Below are 22,605 nucleotides of genomic sequence, written 5' to 3'. Positions count from 1 at the left end.
GACACCATCTCCCACCCCATCCTCATTAAAAAACTAGGCGACTATGGCATTGATGCCTACACAGTCAGATGGATTGCAGACTGGCTGGAGGGTCATACTCAGAGGGTGGTGGTGGACGGGTCATATTCGACTTGGGGGGAAGTGGGCAGTGGAGTCCCCCAGGGCTCGGTCCTGGGGCCTGCGCTGTTTAATTTCTTCATCAGCGATTTGGACGACGGGATGAAATGCAACCTGTTTAAATTAGCTGCTGATACCAAAATTTGGGGTGAGGTGAGCACACTAGTAGGGAGGGAAAGACTGCAACAAGACCTGGATAGGTTACAGGAGTGGGCTGACATAAACAAGATGCGTTTCAATAGCGACAAGTGCAGGGTGCTGCACTTAGGCAGTAGAAACCAGCAGCACACTTATAGAATGGGAAACTCCCTTCTTGAGAGCACGGAGGCAGAAAGGATCTTGGAGTCATTACTGACTCCAAGATGAACATGGGCCGACAATGCGAGGTTACGGTTGGCAGGGCTAACCGCACCTTGTCGTGCATCCACAGGTGCATCTCAAGCAGGGCCAAGGAGGTGATCCTCCCCCTCTATGCGACGCTGGTCAGGCCACAGCTGGAGTACTGTATACAGTTCTGTGTGCCCCATTTCAGGAGGGATATAGACAACATTGAGAGGGTCCAGGGGAGGGCCACCCCCATGATCTGGGGACTGACAGACCCTACAGTGAAAGACTGCGGGACCTGAACCTGTTCAGCCTTCACAAGAGAAGGCTGAGGGGGGACCTGGTGACTGACTATAAACTCACTAGGGGGGACCAGAAGGGTTTAGGGGAGACATTGTTCCCCCTGGCGCCCCCTGGCATGACAAGGAACAATGAACACAAATTATTAGAGAGTAGATTTAGATTAGACATCTGCAAGAACTACTTCACAGTTAGGGCAGCCAGGTGGGAACTGGTGCTGGCTCCTACCCTGGGGCTCTTTAAGAAGAGGCTTGATGACTACCTGGCTGGACTCATTTGAGTCCAGTCTTTTTCTCCCACCCAGGAGGGGGGTCAGACTTGAAGATCTACAAGGTCCCTTCCGACCCTACTTCTATGATTCTATGAAATCTGAACTTATTAAGGTAAAAAAAAGAACCAATAATGTAGCCAAATAAACTTAATGCCCTGTAGTGATCTTCTGCAGTCACCACATGTTTAGGATTAATACATGTTAGTGTGTGAGCCTAGATTATACCAAGATAATTCATAAACCTCATTGGAGTTTTCCATATTTTTTTCTTCCTGGTGTAAACCAATAGACAGCAGCCTTTGGAGATAGTACTAGGGACAGAAGCTACAGAAATTGGTTTAAGTGATCAGAGACTGGTTTAAACCTGTAACAGAATAGAAGTTCAGTGCACATAAAAGAGTTTCAAAATGGCTAAAACTGGTTTAAGATAAACCTGGTTGAATGTGGTACCAGACTTAACAGATTTAGGTCAAAGCAGTTTATGAAACTTGTGTCCCAGAGCCCTTCCTGTTAAGGGCCCAGAGCCCTTCCAAGTTAAATCACAATCCCCAGCATTTTGTAGCACTGAGCTGGGCTGTGCTGTCTGCTCCAGAGATCAGGGCTGGCACTGCCACTCTACTCCCTAGCTGGAGCAGTGAGGGCTAGCTCACTAACTGCCCCCCTCAGCAAACCCTTGCTGGGGTCTGGGGCTAGGGAGGGGGGGTTAAACTTCCCTTCCCCCAAGTACAGAGCTGTGCTGCCCTGCCCTGCTTACTTAGTGTAGCCTGAAACTGTGTACTACAAATCCCAGAGATATCTGGAAGCAGGAAGAAGAAGTGATAAGCAACCCTGCAGGGTCCTGCTGCTGTGATTCTGGACCTTGGGGGCAACAGGAAGAGGAAACACGGGCACAGCACATTCTGGCTACATACCAGAGCTGTGCTCCAATGCTCCCTGGCTTCTGGCTTGAGCTACTGCAGGCATGTGGCTGCATTTCCTGAATCAAAAGTGAATGTCTGTTAATTTGCTTATTGGTTCAATCTTTGCAGTTTAGACTAATCTGCAAAGACTGAATCAATTCAGCCTCAGGTTTTTTGCCCCAGGGGTTTTTTTTTTTGACTGTCTGTACTTAGCCTTAGAAGCCTAGTTCTCAAACTCACTGTAGAAGTGCTAGGTTCAGTGCACACTGGGCTTTCTGGCGATTTGTCTCAAATGTCAGTATGCTGAGAGCAGCAAACAGGAAGACAGAGAACACACACCAGCTTTCTCACAGTTTCATCTGGAAAATATTTTGCTCTTTGACATGCTATTGATCAAATTTGGTATGGTAATATTCGGGGGGGGGGGGAGGGGAAGAGAACTACCTTATCATCCTTACGAATTGAATGGCCACTCAGAAATCTTGCCCACTACGATCATGCTTGAACTTCAGAGCAAGAGCACAAGTTATTTTCTAATTATCTGAGCTCTTTTCTGCACAGATGACAAATGGAAGCATATGATGACAGCGATACACAACTGAGCTGTGATGAGGACTGACAGAATAGCCTTTCCAGCAAACTATTTATTTTGGAGATTTGAATTGTAACCAACTTGTTGCAGTAGCCTGTAGTTTTAATTGAATTAGCACATAGGCACTACCTATAATGTGCCTCCTTTGTTTAGGCTTCTAGCAAACTGGGAAGAGCACAGCTGCAAGGTTCAGCATTGCCAGGAAATAACTCCCTCCTGCCCCCCACCCCCACCCCCTTGAGCAGGTTTAAATGTTCTGTGAAGTCTTGACTTAACCTTCTTTCTTTAAAAATCACTGCAATGACTGTTCTCAGTTGTGCATTCACTGTGAACTAGGCGTGCAAATATTTAGACATCTAATTGCTTGATTTGCTGATGCAAGCACAAGCCATTTCTAAAACTGAGGCCCTTGACAGAGTTGTCTGTGGCTTTTGTTTGAATATTGTGTTAGTCTCAGTAAGATACCCCACTCCAATACTTCTCTTTTCTTCTAAAGGGCAAGAGCATTTAAATTCAAGACCATCTCTTCAAGATCCACTTACAAAAAGAACGCTGGTTCCAGATTAACAAATTCAGATGCTACAGAGTCAGCCACGTAGAAAATTGCAACTACCGAGTTACTCGATACCTCAGCTTGTAGACAACAAGCATTCCTCATTGCTTCTTTGAATAGGGCTAATGGCTTTATTCAAGTCTGGAGAGAGAATGTGAATATTGGGTGCTGAGAGGACACAATAAATCAGAGTACCATATTAAACAAATCTGTGCCTCAACTGCCTCAAAGACTTTTAGACATTTTTTTTTTTTGACCAAAAGAAAAAAAAAATCACAACCATGTGAGTACTGTCTGAATGCAACTCGCCCAAACATAATACACCTTACTGTTTGCCACTATGTTGCACACAATAAATGAAGAAAAGATGGTTCTTGTTATGGAAAGCAATTAAAGAAAAGTAGAACCATGGTATCAGTAATCGGCTCAGAAATTTAGTGCGTCGTTACTTGGTTGGTGCTCAGAACTGTATCAAAATGCCAAAAATAAAGATAGGCCCTCCCAATCTCAGAGAATTTACAGCTTAGCAGACAGATGGTTAGAAGATGGAAGCACTGAAGTATGGTTGTATTTCTTTAAATGTCCTTTATACAATGCTAATTTATTATAAACTTTGAAAAAATAGGTTTTCAATGGAGACTAAACAAAGCAAAAGGTAGCAGCTTGACAAACAGGAGAGATAGTAGCAAACAGACAAATGCAGAGACACAAGCCGAAATCATAATGAAGTTAATATTTCTACCTAGACCTTTTAGCAGGCATGCCATAAATAAAAGCCCCATGCCATCCTTGGGTGCCACTCCAGCCCCCTTCCCCTGTCCAAATCTGCTGCTCTGTTTTGTACTGCCTTCCCCTTCCTTCCCTGACCTGCCATGTACCACACTAAGGTTGCCTGTACCACTCGTGGCTCTCATGCCACAGATTAGCCATCCCTGTTCTAGCCTTATTCATTTATCATGTTGGTAAAGAGATACTTCATTTCACCTCAATGTTTATGTATCCCCGTTACATAGGAAAAATATACTGCAAATTGCTAATGCAGTTCTAATAACAAACATAAGTAATTTCTTAAGTTTAAACATACCTAAATATTTGCAAATTGTAAACTTAAGTGTTTTGTGACCACACACAGTAACACTTAGGTCTCAAAAATAGCAATATTCTAAGTTTCAACCTTTTCATGACCAGAGTGGCAACCAGGTCCTAAAAAGTTTCTTCTGCTAAGAAGAGAATTCATATACAGATGCACTTCTTGCTCTCTGTGAAGAGGATTTCCTCAAAGAGGAAAAAAGTCCATAATCCTAGGTCCACTGCACCAGCCGCTGAGGCAATGTGGTGACTGGTAAGTCTTTTCCAACCATGCAGCCATTTTCTGCAATGTAGCAGGTTTGCACAGTCCATGCCAATTTGTAGGATTATGTTCTGGGAAATAAATCACATTTATTTTATTTTTGCTACATATATCAACCATGTTGAGGGGAAGCCAAACTCTACAGTTACATCTAATGCACTTTAATTCAACAAATATTCCACAATGGAAAATTGTCAGGGTTTCTCAGTTTTCTTCCACATTCTTGGCTCAACCCTGATTTTCTAGACACTTTAGGTAGCTGTCTGCTACTCAGTCACTCCAGCAGTTCGGCAGCTAGTTGAGTGTGTTTTGCATTCCATCCTACAATATTTTAGCAACTGACTCCAGGGGAAGAGTTTCTAAAATGTGAACTAGCAACATTTTGTCTTGCTTATTTGTCCAAGTATTTCTCAAACAGTCTTAAAAGTTAGAGGAGGTGAAAGATACATTTGGAAATATAGGATTTAAGGCCACATCTATAGCTTCCCTGCTGAGCTTGGGACCGATGCCAAGAAACAAGCCCCCCACTTGTCTCCACTGGGCACATCTACGCAAGATGCTTCATGTGCCTTGGACTAATTGTACAGCACATTAGTGCGGCTGGCAAAAACCATGCCAATGTACAATAGTTTTAGTCCAATGCACATTAAGCATCACACAAAAGCATTCATCTGTGTTAATGTGCAGTAGTGCTGATTATGGCACATTAAGTTAATACCTGTTATTACAGGAACTGAACTTAACGTGCTAAGATTATGGCATATTAATGAATGTGTAGACGTGCTCACTGCGTGTGTACCCAAGCTCAACTGACTGCTAAGAGGCCAGAGTACACACCTCCCATCACATCCTGGGTTCTCTGAACATTTTAGACATGGTCACAGAACGCTCCAGTTGTGGCCAAACTATTATGGCCTTGCTCCTGCTCTTATTTAAGCCAACTGCTCTTGATCATTGGTGACTTACAAGTATACTGGCTATTAAATGATTCTGAAAAGGAATCAGCAGCTTTGCTTATTAAACCTGACACAAGCAAACAAGATACAAATGTTAAAAAAGCAGATTCCTATATCAAAAGGTGTACTGTATGTTCCTTGTATTTATAAATAAAAATACAAACCACAGACTGGCTAGCAATGCACAGAAAGTCAAATCCTGAGGTAGCAATGCAGATTCACAATTTGCCTTTCAGAAACTGGGAAACTAATTTAGCACCCTCTTTTTTTTTTTTTTTTTTAAAGAAGTCCTGAAATACATCTTGTTAAAAATAAATAAATAAAATCAAAGGTGTGTGGAAGAATCTGAACAGGCAGATATTCTCAAATATGCAGAACTGTGTTTCTTCACAAATTTCTTCAGTGTCTGAAACCTTTTCTTCTTGGCTTTGCAGCCCTGGTGCAAAACGTATTTATAGTATTTGCAATCTGAAACAAAAAATAAACAAGATTATAAGATCCACTATTTATCCTGAAAAATAGTTTGAGTGCAAATGATTCCCTGACAGAACACTTCTATTATGCCTTTATTTGTATAGAAGTTGTATATCATCACCCACCCCAGAAAGGATCAATAAAACCTTTAGACTCAGATAGGCCATTCACATCACTCAAGCTACAATGACAAACATGTGAGCATTTGTACAATTTACTTTTTTGTAACATCCACCAGATACCATATTTATACAAATCCAAACATAGGTTCCCATGTGCTCCACCCCCAGTCAACATACGGGAAAAAAACAGGGCTAACGTCAGAACTGAATGGCTCCCTGCCCTGGAACAGGGTAGCTCATGTAGTCAAGGAGGGGCTTCCAGCAGTAGAAGAGGGGCACAGAGGAAACCCTGTGTTTGGGGCGGGGGGAACCAAAGCCACCACAGAGGGTAACTGGCAGCGGAAAAGTAGAGGGAGAGGTGGTGGGTGCATATAAAGCAGGAAGGGATTAGCCACAGGCACGGGCAGAGAGCAGTCAGGTACAGGGAGGGAGACAAGTAGCAGGGGGGGCAGGCACAGGTTGGGGGGCAAGGGGCAGGGTCTAGCCCCTTATCCCTGCTTTCCCAACCACAGCAGTGGGAAGGAACCAAATTTAAAACTATCCTCCAATAATTAGATTCTATGCATGGAAAATTATAACAATTTTATCATTTTTAATTTACACAATCTAGTTATTGGAGGGTTATTTTAAATTCAAAATCTCTTGGACTTGGTTAAATACAGTATATTAGGACCTAAAATTGTAAGAGAGCAAAAGAAGAGTTTATTTAGCTGTGCAAAGCAAACATATACGTGTTTCAGGAAAATCTAATCCTTCACCCAAGAGATGAGCAATTGGAGCACTGACCCAGAACATGGAAGATCTGGGTTTATTTCCTTTTTCAACTGGAAAGGATTCAAACCTATATCTCCCACCTTCTAGAAGACTGTCCTAGACTCTTTGGAGTTATGAACACTCTAAGTACCTCCAGCAGAACCAGATTCATTTTGCAGAGAAGTATTAAAAGTTCACTGGGTCAAAGAGAAGCAGTACAACACTACAGTCTAGCTGTTGGGGCATTCACTTGGGAGAGGGAAGTTGTAAAAAAAATGAGTCTTTTCTCCAAGGACTGTTGATGCATTTTCTATAGTGAACATTTAATATAATATATACTAAACACTCCTTGAAGCAAAGGCTAGAACTATTGCTGATGTTAGACCAGCAAGATATGAACTGAATCTCACAAGCAAAATACCTAACACTAGAGATTTTCTTGAATTCAAGCCTACATAATCAAGCCATCCTCTTTAAGGTGATGGGAAAGAGTTTCTTCCAGGACACAAATCAGAAAAACCTTGCCATTAAAACTTGAACCAGAAAATATTTATCTCATACACTGAAAAGGAACAATAATTAAACATTACCTTTTCCTAATAAGATTCCAGCCAGCAATGCTTTTTCATAAGCAAGTTTTTCATTTTCCTGCCAATTTCTTTTAGCCAAATAGTGGCTGAAGTGAAAGGCTGGCCACCAGTCCTTTCTGGAGTTCCATTCCTCCTTTACCCAGTCAAGGTGCTTGTTAGAGCTGGAAAAAGACAAATGAGTTACAGCTGATCTCAAAGAGAGTGGGAAGGCGTTGATTTATTTGTTTTTAAAGTTAAATCATGCAAGCATTATTCTCTGTGCTATGTATTTCACACATTCCCAAAAAGAACACCAAAGATATGGCATGTTCATGTTACATGTTTGACAGCTGCCAACATCCTGCTGCCTGCAGTTACCTCTTCTGCTTTGCTGGCCATGCCACTTAAGAAAATTCATGATCTAAAGTGCAGCTCAACTGCAGTTAAAGTGCATGCTGGCACAGCCTACCTGACATGAAATATTTTATGTAAGAAGTGCCATTTTGATTGCCCGTTGGTTCACTTTAAAAAAACTGTGTATTAGTATTGAATTTGAATTTGTAAGTTAATAGACACTGAAGTTACAGGGGATGAATTCAAGTGATATTTTTTCAGCAGTAGTTAATTAGACACTGACAAACAAAGTTGCTCTAAGGAGGTGATCTTCCAATAGAAGTGGGCACCTAATTCATTTCAACATTTTCTGTGGCTGGTTCATAAAAGAAACCAGCAGGCTAAGATAATCTTTTTATAGGTTTCACAAGTCACCAAGACAGCACATGTCTTAACAGATTATTTCTGGATCAAAACCACACCAAAGCTTCTTATATGCTACGAGACTAGCGAAGCTGACTAATCTCTCAAGGCAAAACTAGTCAACACTAAAAGCTGTTTTAACCATTTCTATGTAATATTCAAATTTTCCTAAAAAAGCACTAAGTTTACTGGGAATTCTATTTAGTAAGACCTAACCCCTATCCTAAACAACTTTTGTTATTCAAATAGTATTTAAGTGGAATTTAACAATCACCTTTAAAAAACCTACAAAGAATACAAGCTGTATCAAAGGAAGCTGTTGACAAGCTTGGTAAAAATCATGAATAATTGAATTATGTAGGGGTACACCAATAACAATTTTTTGGGCTGATACTGATGACCAATTACTGACTAGTCCTATCAGCCAATACCAATCCGACTGCCAATATGCAGCCTGACAGCTTGGAAAATGGCATCTGGAGGCCCCCCACAGTGAGGGAGGGAGTAGGGCTGGGGCAGATGTTGCACAGCCAGGGAGGGGAAGGGTATGGGGCAGAGCCAGAAGCTTGTCCAGGGGTCAGGAGGGTGGTTCCTGCCGCTGTGTGCACCCCAGGGGAAGCCTAAGGGGCATACGCCCTTTGGATCTGTGCGCAGGGCAAGAACAGGCTGCTCACTCAGGGCAAGGGCTGCACCAGGCTCTTCCCAGCAGGGGCTGGGCCAGGGCTGTGCTCAGGCTGGGAGGCGGTGGTGCTGGGAAAGGCAGCTACCGAGGGCCTACAGTCACCCCAAAATTCACCATATCCCCCCCTGTAGCTCCCTTCCCAGAGCTGCTGCTGCCTGCTCCAAACACAACCCAGGCCCAGCCCCACCCCCCAAATCAGAAGAACCTGGTGCAGCCTCTAGCCCCAAGTGTGCAGTGGCAGCCCACACTCAACCCGTGCACAGATCAAGGGGGCACATGCCCCCCCAGTCATGCACACAGCAGTGGGAGCCACTCCCCACTCCCCCCACAGAGGCTCCACACCATGCCCCACCCTGGCTGGGCAGCGCAGCGCCTGCCCCAGGCCCAGCCCCAGCCCCATTTTTTTTTTTTTTTTACTGTGGGGGCCTTGATGTCTTCCAGCCACCCCCTTTCCCCTCCACAGACTTACTAGCCAGACGCTGCTCTCCAAGCTGCCAGGCTGTGTTCCTGATTGTATGCATGTGTGGGGCATTAGTGATATTACCAACCACATCAACCAAAAAGCCAATTGCCGATAATGTTAACTTTCCTTTATCAGTGCCGATGCGATATAGACTGATATATCGGTGCACCTCTAGAATTATGTGGCTTGCCCTTGGTACAGTAGCAAAGAGAGCAGAATCACCTTATTTGATTGATTCCATTCACTACTCTCTTGAAATCTGCTCACCACAGTGACCTCTTGGCCATGGGGCTGAATACCATGGAGACAGGTCCCTCTGGAGTTGTAGTCAACTGTCCTCTGGGATAGTCAGAGGGAAATGTCTAACTCAACCAACAATCAGCACATTTAAAAGAATACAATGTTTTACAGGTTTCAAAAGCTGTGTCTTTCAGGTGATACTTCTGTGGCCTGCTACTACAGTAGACTATCATAAATATTTCTTTAAACATTCTTTAAAAAGAAAGTTCTAAAGGCTTGAGGCTAGCTGAGCACAGCCACTGAACTGAGGGTCTGTCTTCTCAATGACAATTTTGTTAAAGGACAGAAATTAAAGGACATTTCCACATTGGTCTAGCTGACAACTTTCAATTGCCTTAATTCAACTATAGCAAAGGTTAGCAAAGGAGTTACTGGACTTACTTCTCCAGGATCTGTTTAACCTGTTCTGCTAAACAACTCCAAGCCTTTACATTTTCCTTCCAGCCAGCAAAATCCAGAACTTCAAAAATAACCTCCAGCCCCAATCGACGTTTTTTTCTTTTTTCTGCAAGGAGGAAAAAAAAGATCAGTCCTAACTTCACGAGTACAGCAAGCAGCAAGGAAGATCTAATTAGCTTTCATTCCACTGGCCAGTGTGATGCTCTGTTGCCAATTCTAAGCTTAATTCTCCCTCCAACTCCTAATAGGCAAGGAAAGATGTGCCTAGTTTTCAGAGCAGAGATTATGCTGCATGGGTCAGCAATTTGTTCTTACTTTAAACCTGTCAAGGACTGCTGACTCAAGAGACTACAGAACAAGCCGTCCAGCAGAAACAGGTTCACACACCTTACAATAACTGCCTCAATGATGGCCACAATAATGACCAGGTGTCAGCAGAGGCTGTTACCAAAGTTCCTCTAGCTCTCCCTGGTATAATGAATACACTGCATCTCGGTTGTTTCAAGTCTCGGCAAAGCCAGAGACATAGAAATACAAGTCCATTAAAAAAAAATCTCCCTTACAGGCCACAAAGTTTTCTTTTAGGACTTTCAGGCTAATCGAAGTAGTCAACCAACAATTATGACTGTTTATGCAGAACAACATTTTTCCCTTATAGCCACACTAGCCCTCTGGCTGCAATGTTAATCTTACTTGTGCCATTTAAAAAGAACACGCTATTGAGAAAACCATGTTCTCCTCTTACAGTACATGTATATACAACAGCATGTAAATAAATCTTAGCAGAGAGGGAGATCCCATAGCCCACCAACTTGAAAGTGCAAATCTTTCTACTCTGTATCTAGTAAACCCTCATCCCAGTCCCAATGAAATCAGTGAGTTTCAGCACTCAACAAAATCTTTGACCGTATGGTCCCATCTGCTTGATGACAATCACCTTGTACAGGGTGCACTATACCCTCAACATCTAGCACTCTACTGCCTCCCTTCAGGTCTAGACTGTCCTTGAGAGTGCTCCAAACTGCGGGGGATTAGGTCCTTGATTTACTTAGTTCAATAAGGAGCAATGTCTTTGCTTAGTTCCTTAATTAGTCATCCTAGGTGTGATGATGAGACAGGAATTCCTTCTTCAGTGCTATGCAATAGCCAGCTGTCAATTTTTAAGCAAGACTACTAAGTTATCAGAACAGCAGTTCTGATCAAACTCTGATTGATACAAAATCAGATAAATGGATTTTTCCAAACCTGCCATTTGTATGACAATAAACGAGACATCTCTGTTTCAAGAGAAAGTATAAACAAAGCTGAGGCAGGAAGAGAGGAGGAAGAGGAGGAGAAAAGCAACTTAGAATTAAAAAGCCCTCAACCATCTACCTGCCTGTTGTCATGGACTGCATCTGGGAGAATCAAGTCAAGAAAGAATTTGACTTTAACTGCAAGTGACTTGTGCTAGATTTGGGAGACCATGTTCAGGTAGCTTGAAAGGCAAAAGCCATTTCGGGGAAATGTGTATTCTGTTCTCTGATGTGTGCAATACAGACTGTATAAATACAGAGTACAGTAAATGAAGTATTCCTGATAAATTAGAGACCCCTCTACAAAAACAGACACCCAAATTAGTAGTCATTATTGAGACCCTGGCCATGGGGCCTGTGTCCTATGACAGTAAGTGCCAGTCAAGTCTCCAGATGTTTCAAAACTTTGTGAAGACATTCAATATAAATACATCTCCCTCTAAATCTTCTATTCTCTTCTGACCTCAAAATTAAAAAAAGAAACAATTAAAAAGAAAAGCAACATAGCACCACCCCTGAATTATTTACAAAGGAAGAACCTAATGGAAGTATTCAGGAATGCCTTCACCTTACTTAAATAAAACTTAAAGAAAGGAAAAAGGACTTACTTGATTTTGTAAGCATGGTATAAAATTCTAACATTAGTTCATGAGAGGGAACAGTCTTGTGCAAAATCTGAAAAGGAAAAGAGTTTCATTATAAAATTTGAAATATTTATCAAGGAGACGCATACACTTTACAAAGATTTTAGTAATGTACATTTCTAAGTGACTGGGTGCTTTAATTTATTCATACAAAACAACAAACAATTAATACTTAGGGACACTTCCTATAATGGTAGTTCAGATAAGCATGGCACCCTCTGCAAGAACAAACCAGAAGCAGTCCAAGGAGAATCCCATACACCCTTAAACATAGTGTACTCCTTTGGGAGAAACATAATTCCACAGACTGGCACAATGGGAGCTGGGCTAAAGTCCCCATTTTCTGCTACCCTTGTCTCTTTGGAGTTTCTAAGTAAAACAGTTTACGCAAGGGCAACAGTGGACTTGGAAACTGCACCCACAGCTAAGTACAAAATGTGTTCCTCGTACCTGTCCCTCCTTACGTACAACCAAAAAAGGGCAGGCACAACATAGCTGTTAGTATTCATTATTTCCATTTGTTGTGCCCTTCCTTCAGGTCTCCTTAACACTATAAGCGCCACACAGCTTTTTCCATGAGAACTGTCCAAGTCAGATTTTCCTTAGAACATATACTGCAAGATTCATTAACAATCAGTGACCATGTATTATTGAGTTGACACAACAAATGGAGCCAAGCAGAGGCAAAGCAGTATTTTTCTAAAGCCCTGGAGTGAAGACATTTATTAGAACCAAAAAGGATAATTATCCAACGATCTGGGAGAGAACTAGATGCATTGCCTGCTTATCCAACTGGTGACTTTAAATGGTATATTTTTTGCCTAGCCCGTATTCAAATCAGACTACAGAAAAATGTAGTGTTTTGTTAAAAAAAAAAAAATAGTATGGGGAAATAATCCAAGTATTGTACTTCATTGTAATACATAGTACCCACTCTGTTAGCTAATTTCATGGCCCTCAACACCTTGAAAACCTAGTGAACATACATGACTTTCAGAGCATATAACAAAGCGCACAGAATGGCCACTGACTACATATAGGACTCTGGACTAGTAACTTCACTTTACTGAGCCATCACTTAGTTATACAGTGGTTCTACATCAGGGGCATTATGAATAAGAGGTGGTCGCATCATCTAACAGTTAGAGCAGGAAATTGGAAAGAGCAACCTGTTTAAGCTGTAGAAACAAGTCATACTGACTGTGAGCCCTTAAGTTAATTAAGTTCTGGATGAACTCATGGCATTGTGCCACAGACAGCAACAGATCCAGGATTTCACCTCTGTGCTTACTTGCCCATCTGTAAAATGTGAATATACCTTTTTTAAAATAACTGAGACAAATAGATTTTTAAACACTAAGTGCATTGTAAATATTGTGGTATGTATGTTGCATATGCATGCACTACTGGTAAAATTTTCAAATGATATAAACTGTAAAACATTTCACCTATATATTGAAAAAATAAAGAGCCTTCCTGGTTACCATATAGTAATTTTTCTCCAATTATGCCACAGAAAAATCTTTCTACTTAGGAAAACTCATCCCATTGCTTTGCATTTAACTTGTAAAAAGAAGTTAATGTATAAGAATGCTAATTAATCCTAGACTCTTGGATGAGAGGAAACTACAATGATATAGTGAAGATGGAGATGTATTTAAGAATGTTTGGTGCATAAAAGTTACAAATTACCATACATAAACCAAAGAAGCTGCGGTAAAAAAAAATCTGCTTTAATAAGGGTGTTTTGCTGCCATCAGGTGGCTAAAATGATTGTAAGGGTTGATGAGCAAAAAGTTACTGAAAAACAGACAAAGCAAAGGGTTAATCAATTTAAAATATAGCCCAAAGAGAATTCAGTTAGCTTAGTGCAGAGAACTACCAATGGACAGTGTTAAAAGGATAATTTATCCTAGCTTAGCCCCAAAGTTCAGTGAAAACATAAGACATATGCTAAATACTAGGCAGAGTCATTAGTCAATACGTGGGAAAAAAACTACATTTGCTCTCTTTAAAAAGTTAAAACTAAACAACACATTTTTGCATTTCTGTCCTACAAATCTCTTGTAGACAACCCCTTCCTTAACAACCGGTATAAACTGAAGACTGAAAATAAGAGAATTACCTAGTTTTTTTAAGTAAGTTGTGCTGTGAAGCTATCCAGAGGTATAGACAGTATGTAGGACTAAAATAAGGCAGCATACAAGGGCTCATGGTTACAGACTATATGAAATACAGGTAGTTCTCAACCAGGGTGTCCCGAGAACCTGCCAGGAATGCCATGACACTGCCACCGCAGGGTGAAACAGCCCTGCACACCTGTTTTCAGGAGGCATGCTGCAATTGAACTGAGAAGCAGCTGCAGAAGAAAGGTGCAGTTTGCCTGTATTATATTATGCAAGCAGGTGCACTGCTTCTGTTGCAGCCCTTCCTGGTTTAGCTCCAATGTGCCTCCTAAGAACTGAGGCATGTAGGGCAGTTATACCCAGCGATGGTGGCAGCAGATGCTACTGCCACCTGGTAGTACTGCCGTGGGTTTTTAGGCAGTACATGCAAAAACATGCATGTGGGAACAGAAGTGGAAGTGACTGCAGCAAGAGCGCAGACAAGCAGCTCACACCATGCAGAGGAAATCAGACGGCAGGAATTTGTTCCATGTTTCCATTCTGCCACTCTTTTTGTTGTAAAGAAAGACATTATTTATTTATTTATTTAAAGAATGCAACTTTTTGACAGGCTGCCTTTTATGCAGTCACAACCTAGGGTGCAAAGAGCCACAGAAGTCTTCCTCAGGATACCTGGGACCACCTAGATCAGTGGTTCTCAACCCGTTTGGACTCAAAGCACCCCTCCATCACTTGTGAATTGAAGAACCTACTTTCAAAAACTACTGTTCATATTACAATGGGACCAGGGAGTGGGGATAAGGGACAAGCCTGACCCTATGCTTATTTACTTAGCTTATCTGCTTATCTCCTTGCACCTTGCTTATCTCCTCATACTGGGACATGCTTCAAAGGATATCATGGGCACCCCAAAGCACCCTAGTTGAGAAACACTGGCCTAAGTACACACACCTACACAGCAGAACAGACAGGAGCATGGGTGGGATGGGGAGGGGATGAGAATGTTTGTCAGGGAGCAGGGCACTAGTCTGATGACCTCCCTGTGCCAGGACATGTGAACTAGAAAGCAGGATCAAGAACACTCCCTGCTTTGCAGTTTGACCAGCTGCAAAACGCAATGAGGGGCATGTGCATTCCACAGGCAGGTCTCAAAGTTAAGCTGTTCACAAAGTTAAGTTTAAAAACAAAACAACTCCCCGCCCCGCCAAAAAAGGTGGAATCTAGTGGTTGCCCCATTAGGCCTTGCTGACATCTTTTACAAGGACTGTTCCCACCAGAGTGACAACTGCTTCTCCAGCCTATGGAGGCAAACCTGGACGGTGTCCGAGACTGATCTACAGAGCTGTGCTGTGCTATGGCTTTGCCTAGGCCAAACACAAGAGAGACAGGAAGACTTGATTTGTAAGGGAAGCTGGGAAGAAGCAGAGCAGCCCAGGCTTGCTCTGCACAATTCATTTTAAAAGCAATTTTTAGGTAATAATCCTTTTCTAAAAATATTAAAATGTAATTTGAAAATGTATTTTCATTAAGAAACACAACTAACTTGAAATCTAAACTAGTTAAAAAAAAGCAAAGCTGTTTCTTTTGTGTTCCTCTATCACAATGGTCTTCAGTCAGTGTACCACTAAATTCAGAAAAGATATAGATGGATGCCTTGAGTCTAAAAAAAAAAGTTGAAAACCACTAGTATAAGTTAGACTTACTGAATTTGATATGAAGGCATGAAATGGGAGAGAAAGCAAACAAGGAAGAGGACAGTTCTCCGGACAGCAAAAAAAGATATTTATATTCTCAGAATAAGGCTCCAATGCAACAAAGCACTTAACCACACCCTTATCCTCACACACAAACTGAAGCGCTTTGCTGGACTAGAGCCTAAAAGTAAGGCAATCTATAAAATATGCAAACAAACAGAAAAAATTGTACATGTAGAACTTGTTGACTGTCAGCACCTGCACACAATATTCCTTTCCTGCTTCCAAACAGATACCTAGTTTTCATTCTCAGTTGCCTTGAAAAGAAAAACTGATGACTTTTTCAGTCCTACTTAGAATACTATAGGCACGTCTAGATGAGATGTTTGCTGCACAGTAAACTAATTAGCTGTGCAGTAAATGTGCATCTACACATACACCCCTATTAGCCTGGAGTAAGCTAATTCACTCTGCAGCAAGATAGTACTTGTTTGTTTGTTTTTTACTCTGCAGCAGCATACATGTGGACACTGCTCCAGCTGGCTGGGGCACTGAAGCACTCTTCTGTCCCAGCCAACCCCTTCACAGCACCTGGAGTCTGGGGGGGGCATCCCCAGGCCTGAGCCAGGGCCTCCTGCCAGCAAGGCTTGCTCTGACTCAGCTCAGCATGCTGCGGCCTCAGGCTCAAGTGCAAATGGCACGCCCAGAGCAATAAACTCTGGACCAATAACTTCTGGAGTTTATTGCTTCACATTAGTATGCAGATGCAGACACTACTAGAAATATATTGATTTCCTTTTCCCAACTACTCTGAATGTACAATAGTAGGTACTCTACCTTTCAGAAAATAAATTACATACTTAAATGTGGGGGTAACCCCCAAGAATGTTAGATGGTACACATAAAAGTAATTTTAAAAGCTGAACTCCTGAAAACCAAATTTGTAACTATGCAGACAGCTTGAATAATTGCAAGCCATGATTGCAGTAGGGTCACAGCATTGCTGTAGTAGTGATGGTTCAGAAAACACGTGAAAAGTAACATTTGTATGAGACTATCTTTTATTGAACCAATTTGGGAGAATTTACCTGCCCCCTTCTGCTAACCTCTGGGGCCCACAAACAACTGTTTATTTGATTTCTGTACTGTCCTTTCCAAAAACGGTTCAGAATGAACTGCAGTAAGAACAAAATACGTCATACAAAGAGATAAAATGTTAAAATAACATAGTAAATGATAAAACAATTCCCTTAAACTTAACCTTGCCCGGAAAAAGCCTGACCACATAAGATCTTACAGTGCTTCTGAGAGACGTCCAGGTTATGACTCCTCCATTTTGAACAGTTTTATTCTTTTACACCAGCGTGTCAAACTCACCCTGTGCCCTGGTTGGGATCCAAACTATGGAGCTCCTTGGTGGGCCAGATCCACAGGCTAATGGTGGCACCTGCAGTTGCAGCAATCATGGTAACTTCAGCTGCTAACCATGGCGGACACATGTGGGCCCTGCTGCTGAAAGCTATATCCATCACGGTCCCAATGCCCTGGATTCTGCAGCAACCAATAGCCACACCCACACATTCCCTGGCCTATTGACAGCGCAGCAGGCTAAAAGGAGCAGCTCCATGGGCCAAATCTGACTTGCGGACCATATATTTGACACCCTTGTTTTACATAATTGGCTTTATCCATTTCAACTGCCTTCTACTTTGTTTGTATCTACTTCCGATACCTCTTCTTTGCTGTTTTGCAGGTTTACTGCCCTCTTCCCCTTTTCTAAGCAGCTGCCTTCAAATTACGTAATAGTTAAGCAAAGAACATTGTTTTACCTAGCATTTAGCTTAGCCTAGCCTGTATCTGCTTCTTTCCATATCTTAGGACGGAATTGTGTGCCCAAAAGCTTGTCTAACACTTTTCCAGCTATATAAATGGTACAATAAAAGATACTGCCAAACAGACGTACATTAATGCATGAAAGCTGTGTGCCCCTGAAGGCTGGGGGGACATAGCAAGCTGCTGTAGGCAGTGGCACTGTTGGTGGTGGAAGCATGGTGGAGGCAAGTGGAGAGCTGCCACAGTGGTTGCAAACCACCCACAGACACCGCTGGCGGCGCCTTTTTGCAGGGGGTGCACCGCCACACTCAGCAGGGGCACGTGCACCCGCATGCACACCCTACACTTCACCAATGCATTGAGTATTGCGACAATACATTAAACGAAACATCCAGAACTCCTTTCCCAAAACAGCTAAGTGCAGAAATTTCCGGAAAGTATGAGTAAATGCAAATGTACCTTGAGCTGTAATACACTGGGGGGAGGGGGGGGCAGAATCTGAGGATTTACTGCATTTAGTCAAATCTAATATAAGATGACCCCACCACACAAATAATTATATTATATACATGTAAAAATGATAAATTTGTTATAATTTTCCATGTATAGATTATAATTATTGGACGGTTGTCTTATATTTCCCCCCTCTACCCCCAACTGCTACAGCAGAGAAAGCAGTGGCTAGGGGGGACTGGGTGGCTGAGGAGTGGGAGTGGGAGGGACAGGGGCCCCCTTGCCCTCTGCCCCCACCTAGCCTTCCTGCCCTCCTACCACTGGCTTCTCCCCACTCCCAGCTCCCCATATAGTCTCTGCCCCTCCCTGCCACTACCCCCAATCTCTGCCCTTTCCCTCCTACCACTCCTCAAAGTCTCTGCCCACCCCCCAGCTCTCCATACAGTCTCTGCCCCTTCCCCTCTCCAACCCCCACCCCTTCCATATACACACACTTAGTGTCAGATGCTGCTTGGACTTTGTTTCCTCCCAGAACACAGCATGTGAAAGAGCAGCCCTGATGGGCCATGCAGCAGTGTCCATGCTGCTGACTGGTCAGGCAGGCAACAGGAGTTTCCATGTTCTCTATGCCTGGGAGGGAACCCAGCCCAAGCCAGAGCCAAGCTGTGCCTGACAGTAAGGGGAGAGGGTGGCTGATCTGGGTATGACTCTGGCCCCAGTGTGGGCTCAGAGCCAGAGTCAGAGCTGCAGTGCCCTCCCCCCATGCTTTGTATGCAAAATCAAAAACTCAGGGCTCTTTCCCCTATGCTGATTGGGGGGAAACCTCGTCTTGGATTTGAGTAAGTATGGTATTTTAAAATGTTCACATCATTTGCCAAATGATATGAGGAGGTGATAAAGTTGGTTTACAATATTTTGACTGTAGAACCTTATCCTTCTGTCCAAAATCAAGTTGTTTAAACATGATGTGTAACAGCTGAGACAAGTCATTAGTGTAAAACACAAATCTTTAAAAAAAAAATAAAACTTTTTTTTTAATTTATAGTCTTCTAATTCAGCCACCAAATTTAAGTCGCCTTAATCACTTACCTTGAGAACAGATACCAGTGATTTTTTGGATTCACCCTGTCTCTTTAGGAAATGATAGAGGTACACATGAGCATTGGGATTGGGAGGAAACTTGGAGTTGTAGGCATATTCAGTTAAGACTTCCCGGGCTTCATCATAATCTCCATAAAATTCCAACAGCTATGGAAAAGATGAGATGATCATATTGCTGGTGTTTATCACATAAATAACCAAATATTTACAACTGCTATTATTTAAAATTGTTGCTATTATTATACAAAATAGCATATCCTTAAGTCATAGTGTCAAATAAGACCCACAAAGCCAATTCATCCCATCCACAGGGCTCCCAGAGGGGCTGGGAATTCAGGAACGAGGCTGAACCTGCCACCAAATTCTCAGCTAGAGTCCTGCAGGGGACATATGTTGGCAGCAGGGAGGATGGGGGAGGGGACAATGGGGACTGCGAGGCAGTTGTGTTAATTCAGGGGTTTTCAACCTTTTTTTAACAAGTGTGCCCCTTCTATCTCAAAGTTTCAGCTCATGTACCCCTTTATCTTAAAATTATTTGGGGGGGGAGGGGGCTCAGTAGACATGTATGCATGTATCCCCGCCAGCAGGTAAGTCTGTGGCGAAAGGGAAAAGGCTGGGGGGAGCAGGGCACAGATTGAGGCCCCCAGGGTGAGGGCAGGAGTGGGGCACAGATAGGGGCACGGGCTGGAGTGAATGGGGCCCCAACCAGGCTGGGTCATGGGACAAATGGAGCCCAGGAGGCTCATTTAGGGGCATGGGGGGCGGGCTCCCACCACTCTGCGCACCCCAGTGGAGGCCTAGAGGGCATGTGTCCCCCCCGATCTGTGCATGGGATGGAGGTGGCTGCCACTGCGCACTGGGCTTTGCATCCTGCTACAGCTACCCCAGGAACAGTGTGATGGCACCTGCATTCCACTGCCAGGTGGGCACGGGGTGCAGTACAGCCCAGCAGCAGCAAGCACATGGTGTTGTACTGCTCCTGGGGCAGCTGCAGCAGCATGCAAAGCCCAGCGCACCACAGCAACCACCAGTGCCCCACGCACACTATGGGGGGGGGGGTGCAGACACATGCCCACCAGTATGATCTTTTTAAGTACCCCATAGGGGTTCACATATCCCTGGCTGACAACCACTGTGTTAATCTACATGACCTGCTAGGTTCAGATCTGCCCCAGAAGCAGCCTTGCAGCCTATGGGTACACATGAGTTTGATATCAGTCTTAAACTTTAAGACCTGTAAATAGAAGAGGGACTTTGAGGAATTCCATACTTGTTTCCTAATGTTAGTATTTATGAAAGTTCCTAACAACCGTAATAACAGTGGACATCGATGTCCCCTATTATGAAAGTATAAAAGGTGAAGCTGCAAACTTCTTTGTGAAGAGGCCATCTCTAAGTATAAATTTTGTTTGCTTCCAAATCACCTCACCCTCAGATGTTTTTGTATCTCTAAAAGTCTAAGGCCAAATCCTACTAGAATCAACAAATAAGAATTGGAGTATTTTGTTAATCCATGGAATAGGGCCCAAAGAAAACTGAGGAAAAACATAGTGAAGCATTTTAGAATTTATGATGCACCAAATTCTTGATTATTTTGCAGTAAACAATACTGTGTACCCAGCATCATCAGGTATTTCCTGACTAAAACAGAAATATGTTAGCATGTTTCTGTACAAGTCTAATGTCCATTAATAGTGCTGCTGTTACATGCAATTTACTTCCCGCTATATACAAGGAAAATTATTAATATGCAGAAATCATTAAAAGACCACTAAAAATTCTTTAAACAGGCAACTCAATATTAACATATTAAAAAGTTGCTGTTACTGTTCCAGTATTTCCTTTCAATGAACAGGACTGCTCTGCCTCCCTAGGTTAGTCCTCCTAATGAGATTCCAGAAGCAGGTAAAATACCACAGGGCAGACTAGCAACCTCCATTTATGATAAGTAAAATACTCTAAGAGATATGTTAAGGTTAGGTCTATATTTAAAGTTTGTAAACAGAAAAGAGACTTTGAGGAATTCCCTTTTTTTTCCTAATACAGGGATCCATTACAGCATGGATCAGCAACCTATGGCCCATGGGTTGGATCTAGCCTGCAAAACCTTTGGAGCTGTCCTGCAGAAATAGGACTTTGGTGGCATTTGGCACGAGACCCTCTCCTTGTGCTGCCAGGGAGACAAATGATAGTGGCAGTAAGGTCTTAGTGTCTGTCCATCTCCAACCTGGAGTAGGTCATTCCAGCCCATGGCCAGAAAAGGGTGCCTACCCTTTGACAATTAAAAGGGGATTGTTCCATTTTTGCACACAGATGGGGGAGTAGAAATCAAGTCATGCTCTTAATTCTCGTATCATTATCATGAACAAAGATTGTGCAATCTGTTCATCAAATGAAATTAAATGATCCTGTGCATGCACTTTACATTGGCCCTACATTGCAATGGAAAGTAAAAATTAGTTTAATCAATTACATAAGTAGAGGAGACCAGAGAACACTAGATTTTTATAAAAATGTACTGAGTGATAACACTCTAATTATAACAGAACTTCAAATAGTCGAATACCAGAATATATTTTGCTCTGATATACCGAAGGCAACTATTTAAGAATACACATGTAAATGTCCTCTTACATCCACATAGCACACCACGAAAGGATCCCAAACTCCAGGTATTTTAATTATCTCCTTAAGATTCACTGCTGCTTGCCGAAAAAAGTTGTGCATTTCTTGTTCAGAGGAGTCTGTAAAATTTTCTTCATCTGCCAAAAGATAAAAATTAGTTTTATTTTGTCAGTTAAATGGGACACTGATGGAGTACTACATGTAAGAGGCAGTCTCGTGAAGGCAGGACAAAGACAGATCGCTTCAGAGATAAGTCAAGTGCAAGTTCTTCAACGGTAGAGGTTGCAGATCAGTGAGAACAAAGGATGAAAGGGAAGTTGTTCATTTGTAGAAACAGTGTGGATGAGGAAAAAATACTAAACACACCCACTTAACTTAGCTCAAGATAATTAGATCTTAACTGAAAAATGACAACCATCTTACCTCATTTCCTTAATTCACCAATTGATAAATGAATCATTAGAGAATGAGCTAAATATATTATTTTGCACTAACTGTGGAGATTAGAAATGGTTTCTATTTTTGGTGTTCTACATGGGAATTAACAAGTTAATCAATTCAGGTCTGAATCTTGATTTATGTAGTCATTTAACTGTGAACAGTTTAAGAGCTCTTTATTTTGTTAGTGCAGAGAGGGGAAATAAAAATAAATGGAAATCAATGCACATCCATCTATGAAGAACAAAGCTAGTCATATCAAGTTGCTATAGGTATGGAACTCAAAATTAAGAATTTACAATAAAACCACATGGGGAAGGCAGCTGACATGAAGAGACTATACGTTCATGCCCATTTTCTAAGCAGAATTTGCCTGAGTAATCATGCTTCATTAGGACCTTAGAAACTCCTACCTATGCCAGCTTACATGCTTGGAGCATATGTCATGCCTACTTCTAAGGATACCCAAGAACTTGAGACAGGTACTTTTATGTTGCACAATGGTAAAAGTCTAA

The 22,605-nt window shown here is 42.3% G+C and overlaps 1 protein-coding gene across 1 annotated transcript in view; it reads right to left on the bottom strand.

The window, feature by feature from the left end:
- Window positions 1-3,616: 3,616 nt before the first annotated feature.
- The window catches only part of TAF1A (TATA-box binding protein associated factor, RNA polymerase I subunit A), a 31,798-nt gene continuing 12,809 nt past the window's right edge, over window positions 3,617-22,605 (bottom strand). The window contains exons 5-10 of the mRNA XM_090048482.1: window positions 21,662-21,789; window positions 19,016-19,174; window positions 11,785-11,851; window positions 9,864-9,987; window positions 7,303-7,463; window positions 3,617-5,831 (exon numbers count right to left, since the gene is read on the bottom strand). Coding sequence (XP_089904608.1) covers window positions 5,689-5,831; window positions 7,303-7,463; window positions 9,864-9,987; window positions 11,785-11,851; window positions 19,016-19,174; window positions 21,662-21,789 — 782 coding nt within the window. The 3' untranslated portion in view covers window positions 3,617-5,688. The remainder of the gene's footprint in view (window positions 5,832-7,302; window positions 7,464-9,863; window positions 9,988-11,784; window positions 11,852-19,015; window positions 19,175-21,661; window positions 21,790-22,605) is intronic.

The sequence above is a fragment of the Crocodylus siamensis genome, chromosome 1 (assembly GCF_052110815.1).
Source record: "Crocodylus siamensis isolate JL-2025a chromosome 1, ASM5211081v1, whole genome shotgun sequence".
NCBI lineage: Eukaryota > Metazoa > Chordata > Crocodylia > Crocodylidae > Crocodylus > Crocodylus siamensis.
This window is presented reverse-complemented; position numbering and strand designations above follow the sequence as displayed.